Source organism: Penaeus monodon, chromosome 15 (assembly GCF_015228065.2).
Source record: "Penaeus monodon isolate SGIC_2016 chromosome 15, NSTDA_Pmon_1, whole genome shotgun sequence".
NCBI classification, from domain to species: Eukaryota; Metazoa; Arthropoda; class Malacostraca; order Decapoda; family Penaeidae; genus Penaeus; species Penaeus monodon.
Window position 1 is genome coordinate 49797601 of NC_051400.1, and position 234 is coordinate 49797834.

Sequence of the window (234 nt, forward strand, 5' to 3'; positions counted from 1 at the left end):
GGATCTATTTACATACCCTACCACACTAACTCTTCTCCCATCTCTTTCTTCACAGACCAATGGTTGTCTTCGTATCAAGATTCTCGGGGACTGTTACTACTGCGTGTGCGGAGTCCCTGAGTATAACAAGGACCACGCTCACAACTGCGTAAAAGTAGGCTTTGAGATGATCGATATCATCCGCGAAGTTAGGTAAGACGGAACGCTTGTTCTTTGTTGAATTGTGGCTCAGCA

General features: G+C 45.7%; 1 protein-coding gene across 1 annotated transcript in view; it reads left to right on the forward strand.

Annotated features, from left to right (window-relative positions):
- LOC119582390 (adenylate cyclase type 2-like) overlaps positions 1-234 on the forward strand; it is a gene marked incomplete in the record, with an annotated part of 138831 nt that overhangs the window by 112123 nt on the left and 26474 nt on the right. Inside the window, 1 exon segment of the mRNA XM_037930603.1 lies at positions 56-192. Within this exon segment, the coding sequence (XP_037786531.1) occupies positions 56-192 (137 nt within the window).